This window comes from Carlito syrichta, unplaced genomic scaffold (assembly GCF_000164805.1).
Source record: "Carlito syrichta isolate Samal-C Ts95f unplaced genomic scaffold, Tarsius_syrichta-2.0.1 Scaffold98136, whole genome shotgun sequence".
Lineage (NCBI taxonomy): Eukaryota > Metazoa > Chordata > Mammalia > Primates > Tarsiidae > Carlito > Carlito syrichta.
Window position 1 is genome coordinate 13,980 of NW_007042232.1, and position 11,613 is coordinate 25,592.

Here is an 11,613-nt window from a genome sequence, read left to right on the forward strand (position 1 = left end):
CACACCCCCACACCCCACCCCCACCTGGGATGTGGGTGGGACTCGCCAGGAGACCCGCCGCTCTGGCCCTGGCTCCACTCCCAGCCCCTCTCAGCCCCCTGGAGGGCTCTTGGAGCACCCCAAGCCTACCCTGCCCCAAGCCCACCCAGACCCCGTCCCACCGAGACCCCCACCTGTACGTCTTGCCCTCCTTTGCAGTCTCGCCCGAGGCCAGGATGGGGTAGGGGACTACTAGGACAGGCGGACCCCCTGGGTTCTCCGCCTTGATCTTTTTGCGGCCGCGTTCGGACTTGGGGGGGCCAAGCAGGCCATGGCCCTGGATTGTCTTGATGGAGTCCAGGAGGGGGGGGCTGGTGATCCCTGAGATGAGGGTGGGGGACGAGGCGATGAGGCGGCTCTGGCTGGTGGTAGTGGGTGTGGACGGGGTGCTGGTGCCCGTGCCCGTGCCCGTGCCCGCGCTCGATTCGGAAGTGCTCACAGCCGGGGTGCGGGAGGAGAGCCCAAGACCTGCGAAGACACAGAGAGGGGCAGGGGTAAGGGGAGCGGCAGAGGCCAGCCCAGCCTGACGTCGGCAGGTGGCCCTGCCTCTGACCTTCTCTTTCCGGTTCGTAGGTTATCGCCAGGGCTAACTGAATGAGAGCTTGTGTGTTTATAAGATGCCTTAGATACATTAAGACTAAACTGAGTTAGATACCAAAATTATTTGGAAATAATTCAAACTGCAGAAAGAGACTGAGGCACAAAGATGTTCACTAGTGTCTTATTTACAATAGAAAAATGTCCAGGTAACTGAAATACGCAACATTAAGGAAGGAGTCAGTAAACAGTGATCAATTTCCTCTACTGAACTGCCCATTAAAAAGGAGGTTATAATGACTGGGTGTGGTGGCTCAGCCTGTAATCCCAGCACTTTGGGAGGCCGAGGCAAGAGGACTGCCTGAGCCCGGGGGTTTGAGACCAGCCTGGGCAACTTAGCAAGACCTTGTCTCTACAATAAATCAAAACAATTGGCCAGGTGTGGTAGCACGTGCCTGTAGCCCCAGCTACTTGTAAGGCTGAAGAGGAAGGATTGCCTGAGCCTAGCAGGTCAAGGCTGTGGTGGCCATAAGGGTGCCACTGCACTCCAGCCCTGGCGACAGCATGAGACTACAACTCAAAAATAAAAATAAAAAAGGAGTTATGTTTGTTTGAACAAACCACATATGTATGAACAGAAAAAATTAGTAGGCAAGGATGTGCCAAAATATGATGTGGATGGTAGAATTAGGAGTAATTTTTTTAAAACTTGGCTTAATTGTACTTTTTGATTCTTTGACAATCAACTTTTTTTAAACTTCTGTAAAAAGAGTTATTCTTTTAAAAATGTGGAGACTAGAAACACAGTATCAAGTTAAGTAGACAAAAAGGTGAAGATGATATCTAACGTGTGGTTCAAACTTTTTTTTAAAGAAACTAGGCCAGGAACACTGGCTTAGGCCTATAATCCCAGCACTTTGGGAAGCTGAGGCAAGAGGATAGCTGACCCCAGGAGTTTGAGACCAGTGTGGGTAGCACAGCAAGACCTTGTTTCTACAAGAACCAAAAAATAGCATGGTGGTGCATGCCTGTAGTCCCAGTTACTCAGGAAGCTGAGGCAGAAGGATCACCTGAGCCCAGGAGGTCAAGGCTGCAGTGAGCAGTGAATGTGCCACTGTACTCCAGCCTGGGCAACAGAGTGAGATCCCGACTCAAAAAAACAAAAAAAGAAACTACATCTGGTGCACTGAAAAAGATAATGTCGAGCTGGCACAAGGATATTTTGGACCATACACTGGTGATGGGAGTGTGTACTGGTGCAGACTTAATGGAGGGTAGTTTGCCAATAGCCATTAAATTTTAAAACACAGAATTTTTTTTTTTTTTTAGTCAGTCTCACTCTGTTACCTAGGCTGGAGTGCAGTGGCATGCTCATGGCCACCACAGCCTCAACCTGCAGGACTCAGGTGATCCTTTCCACTTCAGCCTTCCAAGTAGCTGGAACTACAGGTGTACACCACCACACCTGGCTAATTTTTTGATTTACTGTAGAGATGATGTCTCACCAAGTTGCCCAGGCTGGTCTCAAACCCCTGGGTTCAGACAATCCTCTTGCCTCTGCCTCCCAAAGTGCTGGGATTATGGGCATGAGCCACTGTGCCCGGCTCAAACATATAGAGCTCTTGACCAAGCAATTTTATTTCTAGACATCTACCATAAAGAAATATTCAGGGCCAGGAGCAGTGGCTTACACTTGTAATCCCAGCACTCTGGGAGGCTGAGGCGGGAGGATTGCCTGAGGTCAGAAGTTTGAGACTAGCCTGGTCAAAATAGCAAGACCCCGTCTTTACAGAAAATAAAAATTAAAAAATTAGCCAGGCATGGTCGCGTGTGCCTGTAGTCCCAGCTACTTGGGAGGCTGAAACAGGAAGATCACTTGAACCCAGGAGGTCAAGGCTGCAGTAAGCTATGATTACACCCCTGTATTCCAGTCTGGCTTACAAATGGAAGGGAGGGAGAAAAAGGAAAGGAAAGATGCATACATGAGCACATGAGCCTTCTATACATACCTACAATCAGACATAATTGGACAAAACCTGTTTGTCCTTAGTATGGGCTTTGTAAACAGATGGGCCATGCTCATTTAGAAGGACTGCACAGCCACTGAAACAAGATCGATGTGAAGCAGTGTGCTGTCAGGTAAAAAAACAGATATGAGCCCATCTATTTTAAAGAACACATTCATACTACATACATATGTATGGACAACTTATGTATGTATACAGAGACAGATCTGAAGAGACACATCAAAAGACTAATAGTGGAAGAATAATTTTTCTGGCAAAAGAAGATTCATACTTTATCTGCTTCTATGTTATTTGAGTCTTCTACCTGGTGAATTCATCCATTTTTAAAATCTGATTTAAGTACAATAAGTTGTAAAATGCAATAAATTACAGAAAAAACATAAAATTCTAACAATAGTAGGACTAAGGCTAATTGTTTTCAGCTTGTCTGCAATTTCTCAAATTTCTATAATGACTATGTATTACCTTTGCAATAAAAATTGGAATAAATGTGTTCATGAAAAAATGCAATTAGGAAAAGCAAGTTTAAGCAATGGATACAGCCCTACCACAAGCTCAGCAAAACATACACATATATTAAAAAACAAACAAAAAATACGGCAAAGGCAGGAAATGGACCACAGGCTCTCCAAGCTACTGGGTTGGGAGCTGAGGATTATAAGTGGGTTTTTTGTGTTAGTTTCTCTTTTTTCCAAATTTCCTTTAATATGCTTATATTACTTATTTAATATTACTTTTATAATGAAAAAAATAAATTTAATAAAGTCATAATAACAAGGCACGTGCAGCGTGTGGCTGGGGCCTGGGGAGGTTTGCCAGGCTCTATAATTCTTGGGTGTCTCTGAGAAAAGGGAGAAGAGAGGGATAGTGGCAGAGGCACCTGGCTGGTGGCAGGGGGCAAGCCGGGGGAGGAAAAAAGGCCCAGCTGCAGTGACCTCAGAAGAAAGCCCATCTGCCAAGCTCCAAGGAGGGCATCAGGCGGCTCCAGCCCCTTGACACTACTCCGGATGTCCCCAGGATGTCTTCCTGGTACTCCTTCCTTTCCAAGACTGAGCTCACATCTTTCCCCTGCCCAGTACCTCTCCCAGCAATTCTATCACAGGGGCAGTGCCAAGTGTCTTGCTTACTTCCTCCCTCTCCTAACCCTCCTACATACTGTCCAGCACCAAGCCCAGCCTACTCTTCTTCCTCAAACGTACCTCAGATCTGTCCACTGCTCTTCATCTCCCCTTCCACCGCCTTGCCTCGGCCACCATCCCTTCCTGACCGTCTTCCTGCTTCCATGCTTGGGCCCTGACAACCCAGTCTCCACCTCGGAGCCATAATCAGTCTTCTCAGCACAAATCTGAGCAGTTCCCTCCCCTACTCAAAAGCCTTTAATGGCTCCCCACTGCCTGAGGGTAAGGTCCAAACTGCTTAGTGAGGCCCTCAGGGCCCTTCATAATCTAATGCCTGCTTCCTCTCAGCCTCAGCAGAACTGGGCATAGAAAAAAAGGTTTAGACATGGCTCTGGAAACACATGCTTGTCTCTGCCTCTTACTAGCTATAAACCATGGTTGCACATGACTTTCATCTTTATCTGCCTCGGTTTTCTCATCTGTTGAATGGAGACATTAGGGAGAACTGCATGAAATTGCTGTTTCTGAACGCCAAAAACAGTCCATTGTCGTACCTAATACTGATAGCACCCACCTCACAAGGCTGCTGGAGTAATAAAATGAATATTGGTAAACACAACTGGAGTCAGATGCCATTATCATCATCTTTTACCCACCACCCCAAGAGATGGTGCTTTTCTTGTACACACATAAAGGGAGTACACACACACACATACTCCCTTTACACCTGCTGTAACCTCCCCCTGCTCCATTCCCCTAGTTTGCCCCAGACCCTTCCTTGCATTTTGGCTCCTCCAAGGGAGTCTTCCCTCACCCCTCAATCTGGTCAGGGCTGTTCTCTGCGTTCCCAAAGTTCTCTGTGTTGACTTGAACTTCCTAGTGAGCCACTGGATAGCAACCCTCCCCGTCGTGTCCACTGGGGGAGAAGGGTCCTTCCAGTAGAGGGTCGGTGGAAGTTCAGTAGCTGTGGCTAGTCTAACCAGCCCCGCCAGCCACCCCAAGCTCTCCAGGACCCCCAGGCCCTGCCTGACTGCAGTGCTCTCCCCTAGCCAGGTCCGACCCTCAACCAAGCCCCCGCCTACACCCTCCCCGCCCCGCCCAGTCCTCACTAGCCCCGCCCCAGGCCCCTCCCACTACCCCGGCCCCGCCCAGACCGTCGTACCTGTGACGGTGCTGGTGGCCGGCCGCGCGTGCAGCGCCACGTCCGGCTGCGGCACGGCCTGCGGGTGCAGCCCAGGCACCTGCTGCAGCTTGGGCAGCGACATGACGGCCTGGCTGCTCTCGGCGGGCGCCGGAGGCACTAGCAGCGGCTGCTGCGACGAGGCCGACGTGGGCGGCAGGTGAGGCGGCCGGATCTTCTCGGCCATCAGCTGCTCCTTGATCTTGTTAATCAGGACCAGGTTGTCCAGCTGCGGACGGGAGACGAGAGGGGCTGAGGGGGCTTGGGCCGCGCCCCGCCTCTTCCCAGGGCCCGCCGATCCACCCACGAGCCCCCTGGCCCCGCAGGCCTCAGCCAAAACCCGGGGCAAAGTGAAGCAGCTCCAACATGGGGAGGGCGGCCGGAGGGGCGACGTCAGTCTTACCTGGCTGGGCATGGTGGGAGGAGGGGGCCAGAAGTAGGGGTTGTTAAATCGAGGCTCGGCCATCCTGCGGGGAGAGAGCGACTGTCACAGGGAAGAGAGCCCTCCCCACCGGCCTGGGGCGAGCTCCCGCCAGCTACGCCCACTCAAGTCGGGGCCAGTGTCTGGGATCCCTGCCCCCGCGGGACCCCCAGCCTCACAACAGAGCATGCCTCCCACCAGGCCCAGGGAGCCACATCTCCAGGCTGAAGAGTCTGGAATTCAGTGTCCCCCTCAGTAGGCCCCAGAGAGCAAAGGTCACATCCAGACCAGACTGCTCCCAGACCAGACTGCTCCCAGCCCACCCTCACCTCCTACACCTTGCTGCTGACAGACCAATCTCCATTCCCCAAGAAGGCCCTAAGCTGTAGAGCCAACCCCATGGATCCATGGATTCCACACAGAACACTGCCGCCCACCCCAATCCAGAGACAAACTAAGGTGTTTTGGAGCAACAACTTTGCAAATGGCCACAGAGGAGAAGCAACTGCCCATCCCTGATCCCTACTCGTCTGCCCCCTGCCCCCTTGAGTACAGACAGCCTCACCAAAATTCAGGGGGCAACCAGATATAGCCTTTCTGAAGGACAGTTTGGAAGGGCAATTTATAGAGATCCAAAGATTATTACCCTTTGACTCAAGAAACTGTACTTCTGAAAAGTTATCTTCAAGAAAAGGGCAGGCAACATGTGGTTGTGCAAGGACATCTGCAACATTTGGCCTACAAGGATGTGTATCAGAATGCTGTGCTTGAGGAGGGGGTTGCGGTGGCCTGAAGCTAGGGCAGTTGGGGGCTCTTTAGTAAAAGTATGCGATAGTCTGTCTGGTGATTCTCACCTGTGGAAAGTTCCATGGCAGGCCTGTGTGGTTAAAAGGCCTTTTCGACCATGGCAGTATTCAAGATGGGCCTTCAGGGTTGCCTCAGTCTTCCAGAGGGTTTGAGTGTTCCTGCAACCCTAGAGTAAGTCAAGAGGTGACTTACAAGGATCATGTTGGACAGAGGTATTCCACCAAGTCTTGCTCCCTATCAAGTTTCTCTTATCGTTCTCTTACAGAAATTACCTAACTGGTATTGTTGTTTAAAATAAATTGTTTATTTTGTCAGGAAAGGCCAAAATGAAGTGCCTTCAAGCACTTTTCCTGGTCTGTGAGCCTTGAGAAGCCCCTATTGGAACTGTAGGCATAGAGTTGCAGGAGAAAACGTTCAAGTAAGAACAACAATCTAACCTCAAAATTTCTTGTTTTTCATTTTGGAGTTGGAGTCTCACTCTGTCGCCCAGGTTGGCATGCAGCAGCACGCTCACAGCCACAACAGCCTCAACCTACTGGGCTCAGGTGATCCTTTCACCTCAGCCTTCCAAGTAGCTGGAACCACAGGCATGTGCCACCACGCCCAGCTAATTTTTTGATTTATTGTAGAGACGAGGTCTCGCCATGTTGCTCAGGCTGGACTCGAACCCCTGAACTCAGGCAATTCTCTCGCCTCTGCCTCCTAAAGTGCTGGGATTAAAGACTTGAGCTACCGCGCCCGGCATAATCTAAACATTTTAAGAAAGAATTTTTTTTTTTTTTTCTTTTGAGTTGGAGTCTCACTCCATTGCCCAGGCTGGAGCCCAGTGGCACGCTCCCGGCCACTGCAGCCTCAACCAGCTGTGCTCCAGCGATCCTTCTGCCTCAGCCTTCCAAGTAGCCAGAACTACAGGCGTGCACTACCACAGTCAGCTAATTTTTTGTTTATCGTAGAGACGAGGTCTCGCCAAGTTGCCCTGGTGGGTATCAAACCCACAGGCTCAGGCAGTCCAATCGCCTTGGCCTCCCAAAGTGCTGGGATTACAGACTGAGCCCAGCCAAGAAAGAACTTTTATATGAATTATCTCTTGGGATCTTTACTTGAAAAGTAGGCCTAAGAGGTATCATTATCCCATTTTATGGATGAAGAAACTGAGACTTGGAGAGAGGGGAAGGAAAAGACCTGTCCAAGACCACAGGGCTAGGGTGCTGAAGTCAAAATTAGAAATCAGATTTGCTCAAGCTGGTTCCTCTGGGGAATTTGCTTTGCAAACCCTGGTCTTTGATAAAGCAAATGCCCAAATGCAAATGGTTCGATACCTATATGCAAAGTCCTTGCCCCTTACTCCCAGCCTGTGGGCCATTTTGGGTCTAAGCCTGGCCAGGTTGGGGGTCAGGGCACCCTCCTCTGGGGCAGCTCCTTCTTCTATCAGCCTGCTCCCACCACCCACAGGCACCAAGATGCTCTTCCCTCTGCCCATCCCTTACAGCCCAACACAAGAAGTACTCCTTGCCTGGAGTTCTCCCTGGCTACTCTAGACCCCTGGGACTTCTCCTTATCTAGGGAAAAAAAACCTCAAAACAATAACAATGAAGAGGTTGCAAGTTACCAAGTGACTCTTGTGCCAGGCACACTGACAAAGGCAGGGAGGTACTCTCATCATCCTCATTTTACAATGGAGGACACTGAAGTTCAGATAGATGGAGTCACTTGCTCAAGGTCACACAGCAACTAAGCAGACAGCTGAGATTCCCACTTTAATCTGCCTGACTCCAAAGTCCAGCTCATCAGTCCCTTCACTGTTCAGGGATCAACCAAGAACCCTGCCTGTACGCTTGCGAATAAGCCCTGACTTAGGGCATGACATGGCTGCAACCCTGCAGGTGAGCACCCACTTACTCACTGTCTCAGCAACTGTCCCAACCCTGTTGTCCACAGAGGGAAACATGGAGGGACCAAGCTGTAAATCCAGGGTGAAGAGGCTCCAGGGCTGGGGGACAGGGAACAGGGGAGCCTGGGAATTGGATACACCTGTCTTGTTCTTCTGGGTATCCCCAGCACCTAGGCTCAGAGGTTATCAATCATGCGAGTTGCATGATGGAATGAATAAGGGAATAATAATCAGAATTATTTGAAAGCCAATCCCATACAATTATCTAGGTTTACAAAGCTCTTCTCTTCCCAGTGGCATTCTCATCAAAACCCAGGAGGATGGCAAGTAGGGAAGAATTTTCACCCCCCGTTTCACGGAGGAAGAAACTAGAGCACCAGGAGGGAGGCATCTTGCTCCAGGCCACATGAACGGGAAATGGGAAGCAGCACTGTGCTGCAATGTTGGGTGTCAGCCCTCTAAGCCTCAGTTTTCCTCTGCTTCATTGCCCCCCACCCTCTTAGCACAGCATTCAGTGCCCTGTCGATGGGCCTGCCTCGTCTCTGTCTCTTGGTAAGAGAGGCAGGCCCGTAGGCAAGGCACTGAATGCTGTGCTAAGAGGGTGGGTTGGAATGCTGGTGGTGAGAAGGTATCAGGGAGTATGCTGACCTGGGGGGTGGGGGGCAATGAAGCAGCGGAGATGGCTGAGGTCATAAAGAAGTCTGAGCGTCCAGTGAGAGTTGGGGACAGGGAACAGAGCAGCCAGGCAACGGGAGTTGAGGGTGCATGCCCACGGGACAGGGAGGCTCGCTGGTGCTAGTGCAGGGCAGGCAGGCTGGACAGGGCCCCAGGCACCAGACAGAAGCCAAGACTCTGCATTGAGTCCTAGACACAGTGCTGATCCTTGCAGTGGGGCAATTAAACTGTCATTTTGTTTTTCTTCTAAAAGGTGGAAAAAGTTGCATGAGTGGATGGATGACACACTCCCTTCAAAAACACTCTGCTGATGGCAGCCAGTCCATCTATCCGTCTACTCGTACTGGACATATCTTATGGGCCAAACTGGGACCAGTGCTGGGGGACCTGAACCAGGTGAGAAGAGCCTGCCCTCTGGGAGTCCCCAGCTAAATGGAGGAAGCAGACAAGTGACCACAAGTAACCACAAGCTTCTGCCAAAAGGAACTCCCTCCGACGAGACCTGCCACATACCACCAAGGACCTCCATGTGTTCAAAGCTGATGGGCCACCTTCCAGTGCCATCCTCCAAGGCCTCCCTGCCACCTGAGTCCTTGGAGAAGACCTGTGTGCCATGACCTCTGGGTTTCTTACCTTCTCAGCTTCCTGTGCAGCTCCCCAACCCCTACCTCTTCCCCAGCTGGGCCCCACAGGATGGGGTGGGAGTCCCCTCTCTCCCCCTGGCCTCTGTCCCTGGATGGCCCATCCACTCTAGAACTTTAACAGCCAGCCACACCCCAAACTCCACCGCCAGGCAAGCCTCTCCCTGAAGCTTCAGGCCAGCTCTCCAGCTCCCTCCTTCTGGGTTCTCCTGGGTTACTCAGACTCAGCAGGCCTGAGCTGGACCTGGTCTTCTCCCGTGACAGGTACCTCATCAAGTCATCCCCAACCCTGAGAGGGACATCACTCGCTGCCCAAATATCCTGCCACAGACACACACTGACCAAACACTTCCCTCCCCTTCCACCTCAGACCCACCACCAGCCATACCTCAGGAATCCATTTCCAAAATCTCTTTCAAACCCACCCAGCCTTCTTCACAAGTTCCAGTTACTGGCACTTCACCTGGACCATGGAACAGCCTGCTTCATGTGGAGCCCAGCCTACCCAGATTCAAATCTTGGCTCCAACTCACCAGCAGTGTGATCCTAGGCAAGTCACCTGCTCCTGCCCCCCACATTAAGAGATTAGCAGTCCAGAGCCAGGGGCCTGACCTGGCCTGGAGAGGATCACAGAGACTTTCCAGGGGAGGTAATGCCTGCCTTGGGTCTTAAAGGATGAGTGAGAGTTCGCCAGACAAAGGAGGAGTAGGGAGCATTCCCAGCAGAAGCAACAGCTTGAGCAAAGGCCCACAGGCGAGAAGCACAAAGGGTTCCGGTGCCCACGGGGAGATGGAGATGCAGCTGGAGCCAGCAGCCAGGGCCAGGCCTAGAAGGCTGTTCCCTAACCCCTCGGCCTGGAGCTGGATCTGAAGCAGTGGGTGATGGGCAGAACCTGTGGTTGAAAAAGGCCCTTCTTAGTGCTGTATAGAGAGCAGACTGGAGAGGTGGCAGGGGAAGCCCCTGGGGAGCAGAGGGGAGAGGCAGGGGCCGCACCTGGGCCAGGAAGGAGAGTGGTCAGAGAGGCCTGGCTGTTGGTTAGAGCAAGAGATTGAGAAAGCATGCAGGTCGCCCCTCTGCAGCAGAGCCTGGGAGGCCCTTTGGATTCCAATGCAGACAAACATGGCCACAGAAACATGCAGACAGCACCAAACCCAGACACATATGACAGACACAAACTGATAGGGACCCAGGAACTGCTGTGAGAGGGAACCCACAGTCATCAGGACACAGGAGACTGCTCCAGGAAGGCAAGCACATGCCTCCCCCAGAGCAGACCCACTCAGGGAGGTTGGGATGAACACAATGCCTTAATCCCCCAAAGAACACACCCCTCATTGACAGATTGCAACCTGGAATCACAGGCTCCTTACCTAGAGTGTCCTTTCCCACTTGGTGAACTTCTACTCATCCTTCAAGACCCAGCTCAAGTGTTCCCTCTTCTACGGAGCTTTCCCTGAACCCCCAGCCAGTCACTTCCTCTGTGTTCCCAACAGCACCTTGTATATGGGAATAACAATAACAATAATAATAAAATGGCAGCTACCATTGATTTCAACATCTGTGTGTTGAGTATGTCATGATTCAAGACACTGGATCTTCCCAATGACTCTGTGAGATATGCATTTAACAGAAGAAGCTGCAGCACAGAGAAACCAACCAATGTGCCCCAAGTCACACAGCTAAGTGATGGAGTTAGGATGCCACCCAGATCCAGTCCAGCACTACAAGGCCAATCGCACTCAGATGGAAAATTGTCTGTTTCCCTGGGTACCTTCCCCACAGGTACCTTCACAGATGGGGCTGTTGCTCATTCGCCTCCGCCAACATCTAGCCCAAAGGGGCCACGTGCAATAAGCTGGGAACTGTGTCAGGACATTTGACAGCCATTGTTTTACTGTTACAACAGACCCATCGTACAGTTGAGGAAACTGAGGTCCACTGAGGTTAAGCAACTTGCCTGAGGTCACAGAGCTGAATCTGGATTTGAAACTAGATCTGTCCATACCTTCTCCCAGAAGGGTGGTCTCTGAGTCCAGCCCAGAAAGCTTCACAAAGGGGCACTGGGGGAGAGGAGACTTAGGGAGGGGTCCACCAGGTGCCATGCCCTGCCACCTGGAGACATTCAGACCTAGAAAAACGGACAAAAAGAGGATGGGCAGTCCAGGGTGGAATGTAAGGAGCCTCGCCACTGCAGGGCAGGAGGGTGCAGTGAAGCATCTTATGTCCCACCCCACCCCCACCCCCGTCCCCAGCTCATCCCAGACATTAAAAAGTGAG

General features: G+C 51.6%; 1 protein-coding gene across 1 annotated transcript in view; it reads right to left on the bottom strand.

Moving 5' to 3' along the window:
* The window catches only part of ZNF362 (zinc finger protein 362), a gene marked incomplete at its 3' end in the record, with an annotated part of 22,687 nt that extends 11,276 nt beyond the window's left edge, over positions 1-11,411 (bottom strand). The window contains exons 1-5 of the mRNA XM_008063108.1: positions 11,342-11,411; positions 10,707-10,832; positions 5,305-5,368; positions 4,884-5,130; positions 174-507 (exon numbers count right to left, since the gene is read on the bottom strand). Coding sequence (XP_008061299.1) covers positions 174-507; positions 4,884-5,130; positions 5,305-5,368; positions 10,707-10,744 — 683 coding nt within the window. The remainder of the gene's footprint in view (positions 1-173; positions 508-4,883; positions 5,131-5,304; positions 5,369-10,706; positions 10,833-11,341) is intronic.
* Between the last annotated feature and the right edge of the window lie 202 nt (positions 11,412-11,613).